This window comes from Castanea sativa, chromosome 1, assembly GCF_040712315.1.
Source record: "Castanea sativa cultivar Marrone di Chiusa Pesio chromosome 1, ASM4071231v1".
Lineage (NCBI taxonomy): Eukaryota > Viridiplantae > Streptophyta > Magnoliopsida > Fagales > Fagaceae > Castanea > Castanea sativa.
Genome location: NC_134013.1, coordinates 47723092 through 47743145, shown reverse-complemented (window position 1 = coordinate 47743145; position 20054 = coordinate 47723092). Strand labels below are relative to the sequence as shown.

Below are 20054 nucleotides of genomic sequence, written 5' to 3'. Positions count from 1 at the left end.
AAGATTAGGGAATGATACGGTCAAGACCAACGGTTAAAGGGAGAGAACCCTTGAATGTCCTAGAAGCGCCGATGTTGGAAGAATATCAAAGGTAAAGGCTGCTTTACCTCCACATTAAAGACCACTGCACCTACCACCCTGGCCGCATTAATGAGGAAGTGACACTTAAACGAGTGGAAGGGAAACTTCTAGTTACTATTCAAAGGCACTAAGAAAAGAAATATCTAGGCTAAGGGAGGAATTGGGGGCAACACGTGGATAAAGTATTAAAAAGAGGAGTATTTAAGGAGGGACCGGGAACAGAAACAGGACGGAACTTTTTGTAACCTAAAAAGAAGAAGGAAAAAGAGAGAGATATAATATAAGAACAGCTTTCGGCTTACGTCCGAGGAGGTCTATTTACATTACTCCTTTTTGTCTCTAAGTACTTGGAATCTTTAGTTTGTCATTTCATCCCCATACACTTCTAACCTGGGTTTCAAGCCCACACTCTACAAATTCTTATTGTTTAAGGCTCATTGGGTCTGAGCCCATAACTATTCTTGGGTCCAGGCGCAATTGTGCACTTACACTCCTCCCATTGATCGACATTTCAGATATTTTTTAGCATTTATATATAACAAATATTGCTTGGAAAAGTCAATCACATCGCAACCAAAACAAAAGCAAAAGGAAATAAAAAGAAATAAAACACAATCCGTGGGATCGGCCTATCAGGAGCCTTAAAGAGTTAAAGTCGGTAACTCCAATTTGAAAACTTTAAAATTATATAATCATTCATTATTAAAAGGTTGGTTTAGGTTTTACCATCTCATCATGATTTTCATTTCTTTTATTATGCATTGATAGTTGGGGAATTTGAAATCAGAATTAGGATGTTTCCGTTAGAAACATCAAGAGGTACCAATAAACCTACAAGACTCTTGATATCGTCGCTCTTTTCAGTGTGTTGAGAAATTTAAACCCCGGTTGATAGAATTAACAAGTTTTAGACCCAAGTTGTTAATTAGATTTAGGCGAAAACCATATTTTCGTCCCTACATTTTCAGGCGATTCCCACTTTGGTCCCTAAATTTTATATTCACCGCTTTTAGTCCCTAAAATAAAAAATAAAAAACGATCTCGTTTTTGTCCCTACCGTCATTTCACAAATGGAAATAGTCTACATGGCAAACGAAGTGCATCGCTGGCACACTAAATGCTAACATCAGCATTAAAATAATAATATAATATTTTATTTAGCATTTTAAAATGCCATGTCATCTTTTAAAAACAAAAAATTAATTTATGAATTTTAACTAAATGAAAAAAAGGAAAAAACGGAAATAAAAACAAAAAATCATATAAATTGAGATCTAGCTTTATCTTGAGGAAGAACAGACAAAAACAAAAACTCAAAAAATTCAAAACCCAAAAACATCTAGTGGACTTTAGAATTGTTTGATCTTAATCAATTATTTGTTAATCTGATTGAAGAACACAAAAGTAAGAAAAGAAGAAAAAAAAAACGGTAGCTAAATTCTAAAACACACAGATGCAAACACACATAAGAGACAACTTGCAATATCAAACACAAACACACACGATTAGCCAAAACCCAGAAATACCATAGATTGGTTAAAAAAAGATTTTTAAAAAATCTAATGTGAGATAAGAGAAAAAACCCAGATTGAGTAGAAAAATAAAAACCAAATCAGTATTTTGAACAAACCCACTTCTAAACAACAAACTTTGCAATCGAAACAACATTGTTCTTCCTACTCTCCATCTCTCTAGCTAAACTCTGAGCACCCAAAATTTTCAAAACCCAAAGAATACAAAGCCAGAGAAAATCAAACACAAAAACACAAGAAAATCAAACCCAGAACACACGAGCACAAACCCAATTAGATATGTATGAAAACACAAAGACATTCATCAATTACTCAGTCGATTCTTTCACATTCTCATTACAAACACAAGGACCTTCAAAGATTCAAATCACAAAGACTTTCAACAAACACAAAGACCTTACACACCTTCATCCAAATTAACAGACCCAACAAAGCAAACCCAAATAAAAACCAAATAGCAAAAACCCAATCCTACCCTGTAGCTCGAAGAGAGCGAGAGTCTGAGATGTCATTAGGTTTGGCTTTGTTGTTGTGGTGGCTGTCGTGGCGGTGCTCATGAGGGAGAGACCGAATCTCCATTTAGATCAAAGAGACAAAAAGGGGAAAGATTTTTATCTGTTCAAAGGGGATAGATCTAGCAAAAACTTTACCCAATATGTTTGGGCTTCATCACCCACCACCACTCCATAGTGGTTTCTAGACCTCGATTTCATTGATCCGAAAGAACCGAAGCTTTCAAGCTCCGCCTTCATTGGTCTTGCATCGCATCGTTGCTAACCATACTACCGCCAGCAACTAATCTTAGCATCTCTCTAACTCAGATCAAACTGATCTCAGCCTCTCTCTATCTCTAACCTAGATCAAACCAAGACCCAAAAACCTTAGAGAGAAAACGTTCCAGTTGACAAAGAAAGATACCAAAATTGGAAAATAGAAGTGTGGCTGGGTGGGGTTATTGGATTTAGTTGTGATTAATTTTTTTTTTTTTGAAACAAGTCGTGTTTAATTTTTTTTGTTGATAAGGATCTGATCTATATATGTATAAGATTTTTGGTTTTTATATCTGTTTTTTCCTTTTTTCATTCATTTAAAATTCATTAATTAATTTTTTGTTTTTAAAAGATGACGTAGCATTTTTAAAATGCTAAATAAAATATTATATTATTATTTTAATGCTGATGTCAGCATTTAGTGTGCTAGCGATGCACTCCGTTTGCCACGTAGACTATTTCCATTCGTGAGATGACGGTAGGGACAAAAACGAGATCGCCTTTTTGATTTTAGGGACTAAAAGCAGTGAAAATAAAATTTATGGACCAAAGTGGGAATCGCCTGAAAATGTAAGGTCAAAAATGTGGTTTTCGCCTTAGATTTATTATGAATAAATCTTGTTTAAACAAACAAACATCAATATCATGTCAATATCATACACAACGGGATAGTAAATAAGACAATATATGATGACCTAGAAAAACTAATGAAACAAACTAATTTTACACTAAAAAACCTAGGGAAAGTCTTCTCAAAAAGCAATTCACTATTGTAAGTGCACAATTGCACCTGGACCCAAAGACAATCACGGGCTCAGGCCCAATGAGCCTTAAACAATGAAATTTGTAGAGTGTGGGCTTGAAATCTAGATTAGAAGTACTAAGAACTTGATAACAGGCTAAAAGTTACAAACGCTTATAAATAATAAACGATAATTGCAAATAGACCTCCTCGGACGTGAGCCGAGGACTACTTCTGTATTATTTCTCTTTCTTTCTTAAAGGTTACAATTCTTCTTTTCTCTCTTTGTTTCTTGGAACCACCCCCTTTTCTTTGGCGTTCATCCCCCTTAAATACTTCTTTTCCTGATGCTTTATCCACGTGTTGCTCCAACTCCCTCCCTAGATATTTCTTTTCTTAGTGCCTTTGAATAGTGACCAGAAGTTTCAGTTCTACTATTCAGGGGTCACTTCCCCATTAATGCGGCCAGGGAGGTAGGTGCAGAGTCTTTAATGTGGAGGTAGCAGCCTTTGCTTTTGGTATTTTTCTAACACCGGTGTACCTCGAAGGTTCAGGGTTTCCCCCCTTTAACCAACAGTCTTTCCGGAATATTGCCTTGACCTTCATAGTGAAGTTTCGAGTTCTCCTGGGTCTATCCGAGGAGAAACTTACCCTCGGATGTGTCCTCGGACCCTCGGCGTATGGACCGATTCGCAGTACTAACAGATTCTTAGCTTAAGAGCAGGTCGACCCTCCTTGCTACAGCCCAAAGGCCTATATGCCCACTTGGGTCTTTTTACTCCCCACAACTATAATAAAAAGAAGTTTCAGATTTAGTACAAAACTTTTGTCCCTAAACTCAACAATCTCCGTAGATGAACTTACAGTAGAAACCTTTTATCGCTTTAGAATCTCTGAACTCTTTAATATATGACCAATGATGCACGGATCCCAGTATGTGACTAACTCCAACAACTTGAAGAAGATGTTGTTGGCTACAAAGTTCTTCACTTCATCAATAATGAAGATCAAGAAGTACTTGGTTACAAAACCCTAAAGCTCAAAAGACGCACTTACATAGAGAATAAGGCACTCGGTCACGTTTTCATATGTTCTCTATGTATATTCACTCAATGCATATGTGACGGCCTTTAAAATAAGCCTTATATATGTCTAGAGTTGTGAGAAAAGAAACCCCACACAAATATACATGCATAGGTCGGAAATCAGACCTGAAAATTCTGATTTCACAAGTCTCAATAAATTTAGCTTTTGTCAAACTTCTGTCGAGCTTCCTTCTTTAAGTCTCGATAGATTTTCTATTGAGGTATCTGTCGAGCTTTATTGAACAGCTTTTCTTCACTTGTTTCTTGGTGCAATCTTCATAGTTTTAATACTTGGCTTGAACAACATGTTTCTTGAAGTACTAAACTCATCCTAGATATGCCTAATTACAAGTAAAGTGCATTTTGTCAAAAGATTAACTAATTACATAAAATATGTCCTTAACAATCTCTCCCGTTGGCAATCTGTGACAAAACCACAACAAAACAAATAATCATAAGAGAAGTCTTAAATCACTCAATTCATAACCACTTGTTGTATTACAAAATAAATCTATCCGTACTACAAACTCTTGAAAAACTTTGCAAGAAGAGAGTTCATGGCAAGATAGACTTTCACAACTTGTCTTTCTGAAACACTTAAACAAAACTCATCAAGGCATCATGTGTGAAACAAAAATAAAGATTGCGTTCATAAAGAAACATGTGTATAAAGAGAGAAAAGAAACAACATATGTAGAGGTAGGTGAAGAAGACATACATTATATATATATATATATCAAAGATAAGCACAATGTATGTCAAAATGGTCATAAGACCGGTGTACAAAAAGCTAAAAGAAGCTCTTAAAACAACAAGGAGATAAACACTCCCCTTAACAAGATGAAACACAACTCCCCCTTACAAAGGCATGTATTTTTCCTCTTAATATGTAGAATCTTAAAAAGAAACCACATTTTCTCTCCTTATTTGTCATGATTGACAAATGGTACAAGAAGCTATAAAGTTTCACCCAAGAAACATAAAGATAATTAAGGGGGCACAAGGAATCCATATAAATGCATGAATGTAATGAAACAAAATGCTATAAATGACAAGATAAATGAAAGATGCAAAACATGTGAAAACCAATGCATGCAAGAGGGTCTCGACAGATCAAGAAGCTGTCGAGTTGCTATCGAGTAGAAGTCAACCTCGATGGATCGAGAATCTGTCGAGGATGTGTTGAGCAGACAGAGAGCACAAGATTTTGGCCCGATGGATTGACCTATCTGTCGAGAAGCTGTCTAGGTCAAACCCAGAAATCTCAATAGAAAAGGTAACTGTCAAGATTCTGTTGAGAAGCTATCGAGAATGCAGAAAAAAAGTTTTTTAAGGGAGGAAAAACACACAAGATGAATGCAACATGATAGCAGACTCAAACAAGCATCCAAGCAACATATTGAGCACTCAAACACACCTTAAACACACACACTAAACAAGTCTAACCAATTTTATTTTTCAAAAATAAGTTAAGACAGTTTAACAAGCATATATTAACATATGTATCCCTTGTGATGGCTAAATCACATTGTACCTGCACATGTGTCAAAAGTAGCAAAGAATTTGCGTGTTGTGTGTGAAAACATAGCAAAAGTGCATAAGTGTTTCATATTATGACGATTTGAGATATGAGAAAATCTAATACACTCACACACAATCATAATTGCTTGATGGAGATTATCACCTTCGAGGTACATCCTATAACTCCCACATCTCTTAGAAACACGCTTGCAACCATATTTAAAAGTATTTTGATTCTTTTTGCTTTTATATTCTTTGCATATTTTTCTTTTTCTTTTTCTTTTTCTTTTTGAGCATAGTATGCATGGGCATATAAGGGAGAGAAAAGAAATACCCATATATGTAAGCCAAAACATCACAATTAGGCTATGCCGAAGCACACAAATGTTATACATGATTAGCGGGCTTTGGTGGTGAGATGGTTATTTATGCCTTTCTCTTAGGATTTTCTAGTCCTTCTCGTCAAAAAGAGTGATATAAGTATTAAGTGTAAGAGATTACTTAATCGTACTCATTAAAAACACGAGCCACAAAGCTCACTTACTTAGTTATGCATTGAGATACTCATCTAACATACAAGTAATACAAAGTTTAGAAATTTTGTTTCAATGGCCATCCAAGGTACACAAGTACCAATATACACAAACACACACTGTTTTTGTATTTTTTTTCTTTTTTTTCTTTTTATTTTGAAAAACAAACAAAATAAAGACTAAACAACAAACAAAAACAGATAAACAATATGAAAGCATGAAAGAAAGATGCAGATGCATGAAAGTATGATTCCAAAAACAGATAAAAAATCAAGCAAAAAAGTCCTACTTTAGATAGAAAGAATTAAAGTAGAGGATAGATAGAAAAGACAATTAAGTCTTAGGCTCCTTTCTCACCTACACAGCACGAGTCTTTGGTCGTGAAAATAAAAAGACACGTGTCCTAGTATGTCTACAAAAGGACATAGAAGAATTAGGATTCTCCTGAAATTGAGTTAAAAAGTTTAAAACTTTTAATAACTCTCCAAACAAAGGTGTAGTTCCTTGAGAGGAAACCTGTGACCATTTGGACACTTGCTTTTAAGGATACAACTTAAAGCAATTAGAACGAATGTGTCCAGAAACATCACAATGGTGACAAACATGAGCAGTTTTAGGACTACTCGGCACCCTAGAAGGAGGTCTAACCTTAGAGGTTGATAGAGACCACAACTTAAGACAATTTGGTCTAATATGACCAACAATATGACAATGATGATAGATGGGGACAAATTCAGATTTTTCTTTCATCCTAGGAGGAGTTTTAGACATAGGTTTAGAAATTTTAGCGTTAACATTAGAATTTTTACTTTTGTCTATTCTAGCAAAATTATCTTCAACTCTTCATTATTCCTTTTAAAAGGAGGAATATAAACACCTTTTTCCTTTGAGTTAGGCTCAACAAGAAGTTTGACACTAATTAATTTTTCAATTTCAGTTTTAGATTCAACTAGTTGCTCTTCCAAACTCTTAATTTTGTCCTCTTGAGATGAATTTGTTTTTTAAATTTCTCATTCAAATTATTGGCTTCATCCAATTTTGCAATCAATTCATCTCTTTCAAGTTAGACCTTTTTAAAATTAGCTTTTAATTTTGTAAAACATTTAAGAGATTTTATACAAAAATTATAAAGCTTGCAATAGGCATCTTGAATATCATCGTCATCATTCAACACAAGATCACGCAAATCAACACAATCAAGAGTTTCCATGACAACAGGGGTCAAGGATTACACTTAGGAAATTAATCCAATCAGAGTGTACCCACTCTAATACCACTAGATGAAAAATTTAGACCCCGGTTGATAGAATTAACAAATTTTAGACCCAAGTTGTTTATTATGAATAAACCTTGTTAAAACAAACAAACATCAATATCATGTCAATATCATGCACAGTGGAATAGTAAATAAGACAAGATACGATGACACAAGAAAACTAATGAAACAAACTAGTTTCATAGTAAAAAACCTGGAGAGAAACCTTCCCGAAAAGCAATCCACTATAATAAAGAGAAGTTTTAGATCTAGTACAAAACCTTTGTCCCTAAACTCTACAATTTTCGTAGATGAACTTACAGCAGGAAACCTTCGACCGCTTTAGAACCTCTGAACTTTTCAATATATGAACGTCACCCTTTTGCACGAATCTCAATACGTGACTAACCAATATTGCACGGATCCCAGTATGTGACTAACTCCAACAACTTGAAGAAGATGTTGTTGGCTGCAAAGTTTTTCACTTCATCAACAATAAAAATCAAGAAGTACCTGGTTACAAAACCCTAAGGCGCAAAAGACGCAGTAACTTCTTATAGAGAGAATAAGGCACTTGGTCACTTTTTCATATGTTCTCTATGTATATTCACTCAATGCATATGTGACGGCCTTTAAAATAAGCCTTATATATGTCCAGGGTTATGAGAAAAGAAACCCTACAAAAATATACAAGCATAGGCCAAGAATCAGATCTGGAAATTCTGATTTCGTAAGTCTCGATAGATTCAGCTTCTGTTAAGTTTCTGTCGAGCTTCTTTCATTAAGTCTCGATAGATTTTCTGTCGAGATATCTGTTGAGTTTTAATGCACAGCTTTTCTTCACTTGTTTCTTGGTCTAATCTTCATGATTTTAATATTTGGCTTGAACAACATGTTTCTTGAAGTACTAAATTCATCCTAGATCTACCCAATTACAAGTAAAGTGCATTTTGTCAAAAGATTAGCCAATTATATAAAATATGTCCTTAACACAATGAATACCTATACTAATTTATGTTTTTTTTTTTTTTGAAAGAGTTTCAATTTTTGGCATCTGCTCCTAATGATAACTCTTTTATCATCAAACCAAGACACCAATTGGTTTTTGGTGTAAGCGGGGATTGAACCCCAAATCTCTTATACAAAGACCAAATATTTTACCAATTGAGTTAACTGGAACCCACTTATGTTTATTGGAGTGTTAATAAACTGTCAAAATTGTAACCTTTCATTTAATTTTGAATGTAAATGGAGTTGTATAAATTATAAAAACTCCAAAAGTCAAAAGGATCACAATAGCTTATATGCAAAGAATGGTTAAGGGGCAAACCGTGGAACTATCAACTATTTGACTATTTTCACATTGAATAAATCTCATTACAAATATGAGTTTATCATAGTGTGTTATTAATGCAAGTGAAAGAAAAGATTCTAACTTTTTAAATTTCGCGTGTCGTGGATGTAGGCTATTAAGATATGACTACATTGATACTTGTGTTCTACTTTCTCAAATTTGAGTTTACCTAAATCACCACTGCGTACCCTTGATGCAGTAACCACTCCATAAGTATAAATACTTGTGAGGTGTGGGGAGTAAGGGCCGGGGTTCAAGTTTCCAAGACGGAGCTTCACACACATTTACACTTAGATTAGTTAGAGTAGAAATTCTATCTTGTATTAAAAAAAAAGTTTACTTGAATCTCTTCACACATTTTCCTCTTCTTATATTTAATAAGAATATTAGTTTTTTTATTGGGAAAGATGTCTTGACAACCCCTAAACTTTAGTTTATTTGTATTTACACTCCTAAACTTATATTTTAGCAAATTTAATTAGTACATAAACTTTTGTACTACGCACAGCAAATAGGCCCCCTTAACTTTATCTTTCACCAATGCAGTCCATAAACTTTGATAATGTAATCATAAGATCCTTCAATTTACCCCCCCCCCTCCCAAATTTATCCTATTTTTGTGCCAAATTATTATGGGGTAAGAGAAAATTAAAATGAAGGGGTCTTATTGCAACAACATAAAAGTTTAGGGGGAGCTATTGGTACAGTATCAAAGTTTATGTATTGAATAGCTAAAATAAAATTTAAAGGGGGGGGGGGGGGTCTATTTTGTATGGTACTAAAGTTTATGTATTAAATTGGTAAAAATAAAAGTTCAAGGGGTTTAAGTGCAACAATCCTAAAGTTCAGGGGGTGTTAAGGCATTTTACCCTTAAAAAATTATAACAAAAATAAAATTTCCCATAAATAGCAAATCTAACTAAATGGAAGTTTACATGGAGGAATTTCCCCCAAAAAGTAGTGTAGATCATGACCAAAGGCGATGAATTTTGATCCTTACAACAATTTCCTTCGAGTCACCAAATTTCACATGATTCCGCCATTGGTTTCGATGTTTCTACTAGTACTTTCACTTTGCAAATTTCTTGTGAATTGACTTTTGACGATCTCCCTAATCAAAAAAAGTTTGTGTTGTTTATTCTGCATCAAGTACCTTAGGCTGCGTTTGTTTCGACGGTAAACGGTTTCAAGAAATGATTTTACGCGTTTTCGGATGTTTGGCAGGGGCTGAAAATTTGGTCAAATGGAAAATAGCAATCAGTTGACCGTAAAAAACAGCGTCTGACCCGGAAATCCTTTTCCACTTTTATTTTACCTTCAATTGAATTCAGCCCTCATTTTCCCCTCGCGTTCTCGCTGCCTCAAGTCAAGCTCCAGAAACACAGCTCCAGTCAAGCAACAAACGCAGCCTCAAGCCGGTCCGATCTTCACCCCCGTCCGACGAGCACCGCCACACCCACCGCGAGATCGCGCCGTTGCACCCTGGCACTGCGATCTTGCGCAGTCGCACCCCAGCACCGATCGCGATAGCGCACCCCAGCATCGTGATCGCGCCGACGCACCCAGCCCTCGCGATCGCGCCGACGCACCCAGCCCTCGCGATCGCGCCGACGCACCCAGCCCTCGCGATCGCGCCGACGCACCCCAGCCCTCGCGATTGCGCCGTCGCACCCCAGGATCCTTGATCGCGCTGCCTTCGCGATCCTTGATCGCGCCTCCTCCTTCGCGATCGCGCCTCCTCCTTCGCGATCGCGCCGCTTCTCTCTCGGATTTTAGGATTTTTTTTTTTTGGGTTTTGTTTCTTTTGTGATTTTACTGAGAAATGATGATAAATATTTGATTGGAAGTTGAGAAAATGTGAGCATCAAGTAAAAAATGTATTTTCTATAATATTTTCAAGATCACAACCAAACACCTGAAAATATTTTCCAAAGTATTTTTTTAAAATGCCACCAAACACCTAAAAATATTTTCCTTTCCGGAAAATATTTTCTTTTCTTGAAAACATTTTCCGGAATTGCTTTACTGTCGAAACAAACGCACCCTTAGTTCATAAATCAATTGTTGCCTTTGTTAGTTGTTTTCCTTGCACACGAGCAGTGAAAAGCTAATTTTGAAAACAATTTCAAGCTTTGGACTCATTTTAAACAATGATTTTGTGTACAAATTTGAGAAGATGTGTTGGAAAGTATAATCCACTATCTATAACATGAAGAGTAAATTAAGGTATTGATTGTTATGAGTAAATCATAGAGTGGAGTAGTGGATCAATCAGTCATATTGGTTTAAAATTTATGTTCGAAATGCATGTGATTAATGGATAATTAACTTTCTATTTTCAAATGGCATAGAACTCAATATTAATATGAATTCACTATAATGATCAGTGCAATTGAATGAGAATGAAGTTGCCTTTTATATATATATATATATATATATATATATATATATATATATATGTGTGTGTGTGTGTGTGTGTGTAACCGAAACCTCTGAAATTCTCACAATTTTTCATGTCAGCACAATATTTAAATAAAATTATCATTTTACTTAAATAAAATTATTTTTGTTTCCTCCAAACTTAACAAGAAGTGAAACTCTATCTTTCTAACAAGTCCAACTTAAACTCAAACTCATCATTATCATTTTTTTAAACAAAATTATTTTTGTTTAATCAAAACTTAACAAGGAGTGAAATTTATCTCTCTAGTAAGTCCAAATTAAACTTAAATTCAAACATTGATAATCTATATAAAAACAAAAATTCTGATAGGACTAAAAAAAACAAAGAAAAAAAGAGACTCAAGTTGAAAATAGGACTCAAAAAAAAAAAAAAAAGACTCATGTTAGATTAAGAAAAGAGAGAGAGACACCTGTGTCTCTCCCCTCCTCAAAGTCCTAACAATTACCATCTCAAAGCCCTAAACTTAACTTCACCTTAGGATTTAAAAAAAAAAACTCACATAAAAAAAGTTAGGATTAAGAAAAAAAAAAAAGAGAGAAGGAATCTTGTTAGGAGCCTCTTTTCCCTCCTCAAAACCGTAGCAATTACCACCTTAAAATCCTAAACTTAACTTCACTTTAGAATTTTTTTAAAAAAAAAAGACTAACGTAAAAAAAAATATATAAATAAAAACGCAAGCAATCTAATTCAACTTCCTTCTTTGATAATGAATTTTATGTCGAATTTGTTTATATGGTTATTATTAATAAAATTTCAATTCAACATATGTGGATATTTGTTTATATTTTTATTAATGAATTTTATCTTTTATGTCGAATTTTTTACTTGCTTTCATATGTGCCTGAGATTTTCTTTCTATCTTATTCTTTTGTTATGTTTAGAATTGATTTTCTTTTGAGTATTTGGGTTAATCTCTATATTTATATTGACATTGTTGTCGTGGGTTTGATTTTTGGATTAAAATTTCTACTAATTATTTTTTCATACTGTACATGGCAAATAAAACATTTCTATTTTTTTGGAGAAAAATCAAAACTGCAACCTATGTTTTTTAGACTAAGGAATGATAAATTTTTATTTGGTATGTTATATATAAATTTGTTAAATTTGGTTTGGTTTTGAAGTAGAATTTGAGGACTCTATAAATTTTGAAGTTTTAAGTCTTGGTGTGTCTTCCTCATATCATGGTCTTTGTTTATATATTTTCAATTTATATTAGTTTTGAGTGTGTGTGTGTATATAACTATTGAGACTTTTGCTTTATTAATTTAAGGATTTTAAATTACTTTGTAGGTTTCGGTAACTATACACTTGCAATTCAATAATGTTCAATGTTAGGCAACACTTCTAAACTATAGAAAAGTATAGAAGTTAAATAGTCCTTCATTTTTTTTTAGAGTTAATAGTTTTTCCGTGCATCACACGGATTAGCGACTAGTAACTTGTAATTTCGTGGATATAATGTAAATAGTTAGGGTTGAATTGTAATAATAGCTTCTTCTTCTTCTTCTTCTTCTTCTTCATTTGTCTGCTAAAGTTTTCACAATATATATTTAAGAGTTTAAAGCAACAGCTTATCCAAGGGATGAGGAGAGACATCCAACGAGTGGAAGCATAAATAACTTAACCTGCGCATGCTTAAAATTAAATTGTCAATTAATAATTTATGTGTCCTTAATGATTAGCAAATATCCAAGATTATGTAATCATGCAAGTCCATACAATGATTAGTAGATATTTTGAACACTTGGGAATTTTCTCTCTCCCTTCCACACCAATAAATACCAGATTCAATTGAGTACTATAGGCTCGATCAGTACTAGTTCGCAAAGCTGTCCAAATAATATTATAATAATATCGCCACGTTAACTTGTCAACAAACACAAGACTTACAAGCAATATTTCATTTTCAGGTCCAGGTCCCACCCACCGAAACCAGTTTGTGCTCGACTGGTCTTGCCAACATGGCAACAGTGAGTGATACATAGGATATGCTAAGAACCACAATATATTGTGTATACAGTCAAACTATATGCATATTCAGCCCTTACAAATTGACAAGAAGAGAGAGAGAGAGATATTACAGATTTTTTTTTTTGGGGTAGTTTTGTTCTTAGTCCTATGAAAAAAAGATGCAAAAATCAATAGCATGTTTGCCTAATACATGGGTACAGACTTGATTTGTGGGTGTGAGAGATGGGGAACATATTCATGTGTCTTGTGGCAACTGCTGGAGTAAGGTCCAAAAATGCAGTCAGAGTGGCCATGTTGAGTGCAAGCAATTTTGCTCTCCATATCGGCCCCTCACCAAGTTCTCCATCCCATGTGACTGATTTGAAGAACTGGTCCCCTGCACCATCAAACATTAAACACTACCATCTTAAAGCCAAACACTTTGACATGAACACAGATTTTACATGCCTTCATATCTGTCTACAACTATATGCATATGTACATAAAATAGCTTGGAAATTACATTTAAGTGTGCATTTGGATGCAATTTTTTGCTGATTTCTTATTTGTTAAATGTTTGTTAAAATATATTTGTACCTTAAAAAAAAAACAAGACTTCTAAAAAAAATTGTATCCAAGTAAATAAGTGTTTTTTTTTTTTTTTTTTTTGAGGAAGAAGTAAATAAGTTAAAAGAGAGAAATGGCAAATAGACTCTAAGGGTCTGTTTGGATACCACTTATTTTGCTGAAACTTAAAACTTATTGCTGAAAATACAATAGATAAAGGTAAAAGTTAGTTAAAATAGTACAGTGGGCCTATGAATAGTACCAAAAAATACAGTGAGACTTATAAATAGTAGCAAAAATAAGCTGAATAGTGAAATAATTTTTATTTTTCATTAGTATCCAAACAGAGGCTAAGGGTCTTATTGTGTAGCGGCTACAGCTGCATTTTTTGAGATTGTGTTTTTTTTTTTTTTTTTTGGCTGGTTCATGCCACTGTTCGTCTACCAACCAAGTGATAAAAACGTATGAACAGTAATTTGCAACAATAAAAATTATTTTGCTATAGTATTTTCAGCAAAATAAGCGGTATTCAAACGCAACCTAAATTATTGAAATAGGCAACTTGAAATCACTGTTGACTGTTACATTGAGTAGTGCATTTCCCAGACTTCTACGTTATTCTTGAAACAAAATAAGCACCCGAATAGCAATGTTTTAACTGTTAGTTCCACATAAACCGGTCAAATAAAATGTTGTAACAAATATGTCATTCTGTTGATATAGTACCTGTGCTTTTTCAGTAGCTCCAGTTTCCAAGATCAAGTTATAGGAAGAACATGCGGCCGCAAGCTCCATGGAAAGAAACTGAATTTCAGGAAGAAAAGAGAAAAAAAAAATTAATAGCTAGTGATTTAAACATTAAGACAACAGCATCATCATGGTTGCCCCTTCTTCTCTATATTTTCAACTTAATTACCTCAACTTGATTCTTCAATGAATGGACATAATTGATAATTTCGTCCAACATCACAGCCATGCCCATTGTCTGTGAATTTCCAGGTCATGTTATATAAAGAACACACACAAAGATACGCACATATACTTGCACACACACACACACACAAAATAACAAAAATAATTAAGCGTATGTACCTTATGGCATCCAGGAACAAGTTCTTGTAAACATCTCAACTTGTAACTGATTTTCTGTCTTCTCACCTGATTCAAAAAGAAGGGTAATGTATTTCAACTTCTCAATAACATCTATATATAAATTTATTTATATTGATATGAAGAACAATAGATTATAATCAATATCTATTTATTTAATCAGTAAATATATATATATATATATATTCAATAACATGCAAATATACCCTTTCTGCTAAACTGTGAGTATCAGTAGCTTGACCTCTTTTGGCTCTAACATGAACAACTTCCCCTTGTTTTTCGCGTTCCTTCTCACTGCTTCTTTTCTTTCCTTTTCTTAAGCTCTGCAAACATCAAAAATAAATTATAAAATCAACTTTTTTGTAGGAAGAAAAGGTTTAAAGTTGTATTAGAAAGGAAAGACAATCAAAAAACAAAAATGACAAACATTCTTTTTTGTAGAACTATTGTTATCTTTCAAGTCATCTCCAGAAGCAGCTAAAGAAATGCTTTCTGAGCTGCTTGTTGATAGTTCCATTACTTTTCTCTTCTTGCTTTCATGAAAAACGTCTCTTGTTGAAGTAATAGCATAGACAATTGGCAGTTCATTGAGGCTGTTGGAATGTGAAGTAGCAGGAAGATTTTGAGCCATGCCTGATTGGTATTCAAGTTGTTGGAAACTCAAGAAATCATCCACAGTTAAGTCTGTAATACTGAAATTCCCCATAATGCTTGCATTTGGCTGCACTAACTGGTTCACCATGTTGATATCGCTAGTTATTTCTGAGGAAGGAATAGAGGGCTTAAAATATTGCAACTGCTCTTGAAAATCAGACATGACTCATATAGTCAGACAATAGAATTATTTGAGACCTCAATGGTTTTTAGATTATAGAAGTTTGAGTGTGCAATTTATAGTTATATATTAGGAGTAGCAATTAGTACTGTGTTAAAATGTCTAATTTGGGTCTGGTTTATTACCATGTGGGTATCAGTGTAACTATGTTTTCCTTTACACTTAAGTAATATAAAAAAAATAATAATAAAAAAAGCACATGGGAGTCCAAAGTGGTGGTTTCATTTTCTGAAGCTGATGTCCTCTGGTAGGGACGTCCTGCTAAGGATATACATGTATCCAGCTACGTGATCCAATATAAGTTTTTGGAGTTGGGACGATATATTGGAATATACTATAAAGTGCTTTCTTTTTCTTTCTTTTTAATTTTTCCACACCTCTTTGCCAAAAGAATTTGATAAAGTATGGAAAGTAACGAGGAGGATAAGAATTAATACATGGAGTTGCTCTTTTTGTCCTTAATTTCATTTGTCATGAATTTCTTTCCCCTGGTCTGGCCAGGTTACCTTGGGCTAATATTTTCAGTCAAGATAATCACTATCTAACTAGACTAGGCTACCTCTAATCAGAACTCAAACACATGACCTTTAGGCTTGTTGGTTTCTTGCGAAAGAAGTGCCATTTATAAATTTGAAGGAAAAGAATTTTTCACTTTTGTGTAGGATAATTGGAGCTGAGTTTTTTTGTTTTGTTTTTTCCCTGCACATAATTGTCAAAATTAGGCATTTTCATACAGGTGAGTGGTGACAAGTTGTATAAAGCCATCTTTGCTGATAGTTATGGACCTCATACTAGGCATTCCTAAAAAAGGAGTCATGGTACTGTTTGATCTATGGCCCTCTTCTTTGACTACTAGCACTCAAAAGAAGTAGGCGTACAGAGAATTTAACAGTCTAATATCCATTCTTCATAGATCACAACATCTTCCTGTTGGGGGTATTGGAAACGAACATTTATAAGCCTCCATGTCAATCAACGTCAGAGCCTGATCTAGAGAAATCTATGAATGTTGAAAAAACTGGCATAATGATTAGTACTCAAGTAGGATAATTTTGGTTTGAAATTTTCATGTTACGATTTAGCGTTTTATGATTTTAGTATGTTCTGAGTGATTCTTTCTCATTTTAATGCTTTCTATACGTACAAAACCGTGAAGACAACCATGTTTAGGAAGCATGATGAACTTTCATCAAAACAAGGAAGGGTGATGAACTAACTCAATGGAGCAAAGCTTTCTTTTCTTTCTATTTTCTATTTATATCCAAGAAGGAAAAGCTAATTTATTTTATGTCAATGATAATTCTCATAATTTTCAGAATTTTAAGTCAATCTCCACACATGCTTAGCCAAACTAGAGATTCTGTTAATTAAGACTAAAAGGTATATAAAAAAAAAGGGCTAGAGACTCCCTCCCTGTAATTAGGACTTTGTATATGGCCCAGTGGGCAAAAGTAAGTCTCAATGGACTGTGGTTGTATAATGTACTTAGAAAATGTAACTTTGTGGACTCAGGTAATAATTTGTATTGACATAGAATATGTTCCCTGACAATGAATGAATGATAAATTTGTGATTAATTTCAAGAATGCATGAAGTATAGTTCTTTAGTAAAGTTCTAACTTGATTTTTTAATGGATAAATCTCGTCTGACAATAAACTAGATTTGATTCGACATTATTATAATTGAGAATCAACATTATTATTAGTTAAAAGGACTCAAAAAAAATGAAAAATTATCAGTTAGAAAAGGCTGAAATGAAGATTATCGGATTTATTGACATAAATGTTTCCAAACTAGATGTACCAAGCAATTATAGAGGCCTCATTGTCAATAGAGGCTTTTCTGCAATTCTACCGAGAGTATTATTATTATCAGCTGAATTTTTTTTCATTTTCTTTAATAATTTGGTAGTTGGGAGATGAGGGATTTGAAGCCTAAATATGTCTATATGTCTATTAGAAACTCTAGAAAGTACTAATTGAGTTACAAGGTTTTATACACTCATATTTTAGGTGCAATATTTACTTTTTTTTTATTAATTACACTTTGCCACGTCACAGTTGTGACAAGTAATTGTAAAAAAATTGGTGCTCCTAGAATTTTTCTTCTTTCTTTTAGGGTTTCTTTGTGAGGTGGCCAATTTTTCATGGGCCTTTGTGACCTTCCCTTGATCCTTGCTGGCTTCTTATTCCTTATTCAACGGCCCATGGGCATTGGGCTTTCCTTTTTGTTTTGGGTAGCAACACAAACAACCTTTACATATACTTTTGCCACGTTGACCAATTTTACTAATCTCATTAAAAAGGTTTGTTCAGAATAAAAACCCATTGAAAATTTGAAACATAAGGGAAAAACAAAATCTATATTTATCTATTTGACGATTTTGTATGATTTTAACACATGCTGATGATTTTATACCATTTGATGATTTACGCATTCAATGAGAATTCTCTATAAAATGATTTCAAGTATCTAAATGGTTTGTTGTATTAACTTTTGTCTCTTATCAATAATTTTTACTTATAAAAAAACAAGAGAATTCTCTTCATTTAGACCTTATGCACTATCAAACAATTACAATTTTTTTTTATAGATAATTTTAACTTATGGCGTCTGCTCTTAATGATAAATCTTTATCATCAAACCAAGATAACAATCAGTTTTTTGGCTTAGCGAGAATTGAACCTCGAATTTCTTATTTAACCATCAGAAACTTTCCCAGTTGAGTTAACTAGAACCCACCAAACAATTACATTTACGTTATGTTAAAGTATCAAATCATCATCTTGTATTAAATGGTAGATTAATTTATTTTTATGTCTCTCTCTCATTATCATTTCCAGGGGTGATTTTTTATTAATATTATATCATTCATTTTTTTTTTTACTATTTTATTACACTTTTTTATTGTACTTAACAAGCATGTCGAACTTTGTGTTAAAAGATATTATTTACTATTTAATCAAATACTTTTACATATAAAATAGTAATTAATCATTGTTCATCTTAATATTTTGCAATGTAAATAATATAAAGACACAATATAAATATTTGACCATTAATTTACACTAGCAAGATTCACACAAATATTTAACAATGTAAACTTAAAAATATATTCTCAAGCCATTTTCAAGTTCCAAATACAAATTAATCATCCAAAACAGAAAATATATATAAAGACATGGAAAGAAATAAAAGAGAGACTACAACATAATAATAGTAGACTAGGAAAACTGAAAAGACTCACTACTGAGCTCAAAACCCAAACGCCTCCTCAACTATGACATCCTTTAGCGGTGGTAGGAGTGGGTTGATATCCTCTGGTGGTGGTGGGAGTGGGTTGATGACTAGTCTAACCTGATTGCTCTTCAATTTGTGTCACCCAATAGCAGAGAAAGCACTGAACAATGAAAACAAGGGCAACTCATATGATCAGGATGATGATCTTCTTCTTTTGAGAAAGATTAGAGAGCATGAATGGTCACTACAAGAAAAGAAAAAACTCTATTACAATGAACTTTTTTATTGCAATAAAATCTCATTGCAATGACAATATTTCGATGCACACTTTTGCAATAAACTTTGAAGCAATAGGCTATAGCAACAAAAATTTTGTTGCAATAAAATATTTTTATTATTATTAAAAATACTTAATTGTAACAAAAAATATTATTCCTATAATTTATTGCGACGTCATTAGGCTCCACACTCAAATTTTGATTTTCTAAAGCAAGATGGTGGATTGAGAGAGTAGGAAAAAGAAAGAGGAAAAGTGTGCGAGATAGAAGGGAAATGGGAAATTTTGTAATAACGGGTAATGAAAATTGGGGAAAATAAAACGTGGGAGGGGATTAATCTATTGCAACAAGGTTATTGCAAATTATTGCAACAAATAAAATATTGGTGCAATATATTAGTATTTTTAAGTCCCCATTGCAACAAAAGTTATATACACATATTTATGTTTATTGCTACTATAAATTCTATAATGTCTCTTTGTTGCAAAATAGCTTTTTTCTTGTAGTGGGTATTGACAGAGTTGGGGATGCGATTGGTCCAGAGTGAGAGCCGTTGAAGGTAGGGAAGGTGAAAGACATGTTTTGGGAAGGAGAAGAAGAAACCGGGCCATGGATATGAGGGAGGGTGAGGAGTTGATGGACGTTATATCTAATAATAGTTTTTGCATGGTACAAAGGCAATTATATGTGTCTAATCTCTCTATCCTTTTTTTCTTCTACTTTTTTTCGATGA

General features: G+C 33.6%; 1 protein-coding gene across 1 annotated transcript; it reads right to left on the bottom strand.

Annotated features, from left to right (window-relative positions):
* Positions 1-13160: 13160 nt before the first annotated feature.
* Positions 13161-15836, bottom strand: LOC142621776 (transcription factor BEE 3-like). The gene is made up of 6 exons (XM_075795135.1): positions 15395-15836; positions 15174-15290; positions 14950-15015; positions 14774-14842; positions 14584-14661; positions 13161-13687 (listed from the first exon to the last, which is right to left on the bottom strand). Exons 1-6 carry the CDS (start codon positions 15782-15784, stop codon positions 13592-13594), a joined length of 816 nt encoding a protein of 271 aa, XP_075651250.1. The 5' UTR covers positions 15785-15836; the 3' UTR covers positions 13161-13591.
* Positions 15837-20054: the final 4218 nt, after the last annotated feature.

Coding starts and splice junctions, on each gene's coding strand:
- LOC142621776 (XM_075795135.1), bottom strand. CDS start 15,784: ATGTCTGATTTTCAAGAGCAGTTGCAATATTTTAAGCCCTCTATTCCT. Junction 15,291..15,394: donor ATAGTTCTACAAAAAAGAAT/GTTTGTCATTTT, acceptor TGATGTTTGCAG/AGCTTAAGAAAAGGAAAGAA. Junction 14,662..14,773: donor CATTGAAGAATCAAGTTGAG/GTAATTAAGTTG, acceptor CCTGAAATTCAG/TTTCTTTCCATGGAGCTTGC.